General features: G+C 38.9%; 1 protein-coding gene across 1 annotated transcript; it reads left to right on the top strand.

Annotated features, from left to right (window-relative positions):
- The first annotated feature begins 844 nt into the window (after positions 1–844).
- LOC145675374 (protein GVQW3-like) lies at positions 845–1219 on the top strand. Its single transcript, XM_081745775.1, has one exon. It carries the CDS (start codon positions 845–847, stop codon positions 1217–1219), a length of 375 nt encoding a protein of 124 aa, XP_081601901.1.
- The last annotated feature ends 4240 nt before the right edge of the window (positions 1220–5459 follow it).

Here is a 5459-nt window from a genome sequence, read left to right as displayed (position 1 = left end):
TGAGTGAAATGGTGGAATCAAGAAAGTAGGAGAAAACGGGAAGACCAGGAGAAAACCAACGCTTAAGGTGTTTTTCCATCACAAAACTCATTTAACGCGAGCTGGGATAACCAACGACCCCGTGCACTAGAGATGAACGCTCTACCACTAAGCAATCGCGGATTAACATTGTCATTCCAAACGTCATGTCGTCTTTCTAAGGAAACCGAAATTCTTATCAGTTCGGAGGCTACATTCGATCTCAGTGAAATTTGATAGGTGGAAGGCGAACTGATGGAGCCTAAGTCGACGGTAATTCGTTCATGAGGCTACCTATGTCTTAAAATGCGAATATTTTGAAATACGATGCTTCTCCCATTAAACATAATGGCTTCATTAGCCACCTTAAAGAACTGAAATGAAGATATAGGAACAGTTATTTTTATAACCGAATCAGACGACGAAATCGATCGTTTCTTTTCTTATTCTCATTAGGTAAATAAGCACATATATTAGTTGCTAGTGGTATCGCCGTCAGTCTATTTATTATTCTCATTTGAGGTTTTGCAAGGAGCTGCGGCGGAATTCAGTTACTCTCGCTCCACCCAGATTTGCTGTATGTATAATTCTCGTTCTGAAACCTTTACGGCAGGTGAAGGTTGAAAGTCAATTTGATCAAGTAATTCAGATCGTCACAGACATATCTACAAGGGAGGATCAAATGAAAACCTTAAAAGTTTATTATAAATTTAAAATGTGCTATTGCTTTGAAGGTTGGCAATATTGCTTCTAACAGTATTCTCTTTCTTCAGTAGATGGCAGAAGAGTTTTGTCAAACAAGCGCTATCACAGGAACAGTTTCAAGATGACTGCCCCACTGTCCACATGCACCGCATTAGAACAGCGTTTGATGATCCGGTTTTTGAATAGTGAAGGTGTGAAACCAATTGAAATTCATCGCAGGATGGCAGCAAAGTATGGTGATTCGTGTTTGTCCCTGCAGCAAGTATACGAGTGGTGTAGGAGGTTTAAAAGTGGCTTAACATCTGTGGAGGATGCTCCTCGACCGGGACAGGCTCACCGCATAGTTGCGCTAGTGGAACAGCTTGTAAAGGACAACAGGCGTATTACTCCGAAAGAAATCGCAACAAAAATGAAGATTAGCTTTGGTTCAGCTCAACACGTTGTTCGTAATATTCTGCATTTCAATAAGGTATCAGCAAGATGGGTCCCACGTTAGTTGACTGCTGAATTGAAAGATCGTCGCGTCGACGCCTGTGAAGAACTTTTGCGTCGTGTCAACGCCGAGGGTGATGCTTTTCTGGACAGGATTGTTACAGGCGATGAGACCTGGGTTCACTATCATCAACCAGAAACCAAGAAAGCGAGCAAGAAATGGTGGCATAGCTCTTCGCCGAAACCAAAAAAACTCCGCACTCAACCATGAGCACGAAAGGTCATGCTCACTCTCTTCTGGGATTCTCATGGAATAATTTTGGAACAGTACATGGAAAAAGAAATGACAGTAACCAGTGCCTCGTATTCAAATATACTGAAAAATCAACTTCGCCCTGCAATCAGGCATAAACGGCGAGAACTTTGATCCTTAGTACTCCTACAGCATGAGAACGACCGACAGCATACTGCCCATTAGACCGTTGAGACTATCAATGACATCAAATTTGAGTGTCTCATTCATCCACCTTATTCACCAGATCTTGCCCCCAGTGACTTTTATTTGCTTGGACCACTCAAAGAAGCGATGGGCGGCAAACATTTCAATATTGATGAAGAGGTGAAAAATGCGGTGCACGAGTGGCTACAATCTCGATCAAGTGAATTCTTCCACCGAGGTATCGATGCACTTCCCAAACGGTGGAATACTTGCATTGAACATCAAGGGGACTACGTTGAAAAATAAGAGGTAAGATTTCCTTTTCTTTGTTAAATTCTAACATTTATTGTACTTTTAAGGTTTTCCTTTGATCCTCCCTCGTACATCCGTAACTCATTCAGTAAGATTCCATTCGCAAGTACGATTGTGACTGTGAGATAAATGAAATCTTTGAAGACAATACGATGCTCGTTCTTGACTACAACAGTCCAACTCAATTTGATACTGACCGTGGAAAACACTCATATGCAACTTTCGTTCGCTTGTAACGTGTGGTATATTAATGTCTCAAAATTTTGTTGCATACGTTCCCCAGAATAGCATGTACTAATATTTAATAAAAAGTAATCAATATATATTAACACCAATAACGTTAATATATAAATGCACGTCTGATTTTTTTTCTGAAGCACCTCAATGCTATACGACACTGTACCTTCATTACTGTATCCAAACACTTCGCACAACACTTATCATGTGGGTGTAAAACTTACCACATATAATCAAATCATATAATAATAAAATTATAGTTATCTTTAATTTCATTGATTTTTCCATTCGTCTCCGTTTAACAATTCTTACCACTTGTTATATTAATAAACAACATTATGACATTATTTTTTAGCATTCCCTAACACATATACTTTCTGCTTCTGGCACTACTACTAATGCCTTCTGCCGTCTATGATAATCAGATTATATCTACAGAGTGTACATCCGGATCTTTCTGATAGTGATTTTTTGAAAAAATGAGCCATGTCTCGCCATATTCTGGTACGCAACATACCTGTATTTATCACAGTTCAATGAAAGCAGGCTAGCATTCAGAGTGTAACCCCGTATGTTGGACTGGAGCCTCCTTCCTGATAGCTCCTCGATTTCACGTCAATACCACGTTTTGTCCTGAGAGCAAAAAGGCCAGTCACTAATGTTTCCACTTCCTGTTAATTGATGAAGTATTGTGATAACAGGAAGTGCGCTATTGACTGAGGCAGATAGTAACGATGAGAAAGGTCCAAGACGCGTGTGGAATCTTGTAATGCTATCAAGTTTTTTTTTCGTTTATTGAGTCGAGTTTATTTAGTTGTATCCTCTTGTAGCGCAACGCGCTTTCGTTAGCCAAGCAGAATTTTTTGGCGTAGTGCAGTGTCCTCTACTGTAACCATTCGAAATAAATATCGGTATAAATGACGTGATCATTAGAAACGAACTCAAAGTGAATTGACCCCTCGCAGTTCCATTACACATAGAGCATGAATTTATACTGTGAATGGTCCGTTTAACAACCGGCTCTGGAAATTCGACCTTGTTTAACCACTGTGTTTGCATATTCGGATTTTGGAAACTTCGTCGCTTGTGACATGCTGTTTCAAACAACTCGCATCGAGCATCTTGCATCAGTTGTCGCCACACATTTTCTCTCCTCTGAAATAAAGGATGCTTCCCCAACCAGCACGGGGTGAAAACAGTACTGACTGGAGTCAAGTTATGTAATACAATGCGGCAGGTTCTCCCTAGTTTACGAATGTGATACACTACAGTAGACTAGCACATGCAAAGTTCAATTGGCAATTGTCGTGTACTAGTGGATGGATTTTCACAATGGCCTCAGAACCTTGAGTCGATCTGACCTTGGCTGATCTTTGACATTTTTACAACCTGCACAAAATTTCTGAAACTAACAGGATGTTGTGGCTCAGTACATCTTCCTCCCTTTCACAAGACAATTTTTGTGGTTGCTGGCTCCATGTTAATCCCCAAGACAAAATTTATATAGTAACAGTTCAGGTATCAGATCATGATGAGCACCCGCTAAAACGAACTGAAAATATTGACCGAGTAGCGGCCTCCCTGTTAAATAGTCCGTTTCCTACAGTTTCCCTTCGGCCAGTTTGACCTGGTACTCACAATTGATCATTGCGTATACATATGTCTCTTATTTGGGTTGTGGAAATATTACAAGACATGTGATTCACTCTTGTATATTCCTTTAGGTCAGCCTGTTGTTAATTTCTACTGTATTTAACGTTTTATTCTCAAAGGTAGTAATTCGACTCTGTTGTACAGTGATCCTCGCCACGTCATGAGCTCTCTCTATCTGATAGTAGATCTATTTCAAAAGATTGATATAGATACTGGTCGTAGCATTCAACAAAGTAGACGGAAGCTCCCAATAACTACAAAAGGGAAGACTACATAAAACCTCGAAACTTCTTTAAGATAGAGAAGTCTGTGCAGAAACCCAACACATAATACTATTTGGTTCGTTAAACTGGATAAAGATAGTGGGATGCTGTACAACAAAAACGCAAGTTGCAGTTTAAGAAGTCTCATATATAAATCGGTAATAAGACAGGTCATGATGTAAAGAAGTGAAACCTGGAGAATCCAAATACCAGGAAGAGAAGATGGAAAGGGCAGAGATTAAAATGTTATAATGGAAGTGTACTGTATTAAAAAAAATTAATAAAGAAAAATTAAGAATGCAAGCAGAGATAGGTTGGATATGCACAACTAATAAACGAAGACTATGTGGGAAATAGGATTGAAAAACTGGAAGTACATGCAAAGGAAGAGGGGAAAACCCAAGAAGAGATGGTAGGTGTAACAAAAGCCGGCCCTGAATCGCTGAATCGGACGAAGATCACTGGTCGTCTTTCATTCAAAACAAAAAAGAAATATATATTAAAAACGCATGTAAGAGGCACATCCTAAATTAAAGGAAATAAGAAAAATAATTATTATTTAATAAACAAAACAAGTTTGTAATTAAAGGTAGTACGAACTTGTGGACTTTCGCTATTAAGAATTTCCAACAGGCAACAATGTTTTCCTCTTTCCTCCTTTCGGGTTCTCCGAAAGATGGACCACTCGCGTGTTGAATAGCCACATGTGAGGTTGGTTGCTGAATACTAGTGCAACGGAGTAAAATGTTGCTCCTCTTTCGCCGGACGAGCTTGTCTGTTCGCGATTCATTGAATGCCTCGTGTTGCCTTTTATTTCCGTGTGTTAAAAGAAGACACATTTGTGAGTATAATTCTCTCTATAATAATTAAAAAGAGAAGAAAGTAGGAGGGTGATTAATGTAATTTGTTATGCAAGCGAATAAAGGTAAGAAAGTAGAGTTAAGTCAGACATTATATTTAAAGTGAAATATTAAGCAAGTAACCGAAATTTATAAGAAATTGGGATATGAAAGTAGATGATTTGGCTAAAAGTATAATTGCCAGTTCGGTGATACGTCTATTAGGCGAAGTAAATTCTATTTCTCTATTTCGTTCTTGTATTATAATCAGCGTGGTGGCTAGTTTCATAATTAAGTTTGGTCATTTCTCTAGAATTGTATGTGTCAAATTTGGATTAAACTGTTGTAATAGTTGTAGAAGTCAGAACGAGCCACAATTCCATCCAGAGAATCAGTCCAATGTGAAGTAGTTTGGTAAGGAATCTCTATGTCCATTAGGCAAGATGAGCACTGCTCTAATTAATGTGTAATTGTGATTTTGCCAGTGTTCAGGGACTATTATTCTGAAATTTGTATGGTCGTCTCTTTAGTTTGCTTTCCAAAATTAGAGTTTGTACTACT

Source organism: Thermobia domestica, chromosome 18, assembly GCF_964235325.1.
Source record: "Thermobia domestica chromosome 18, izTheDome1.hap1.1, whole genome shotgun sequence".
Lineage (NCBI taxonomy): Eukaryota > Metazoa > Arthropoda > Insecta > Zygentoma > Lepismatidae > Thermobia > Thermobia domestica.
This window is presented reverse-complemented; position numbering and strand designations above follow the sequence as displayed.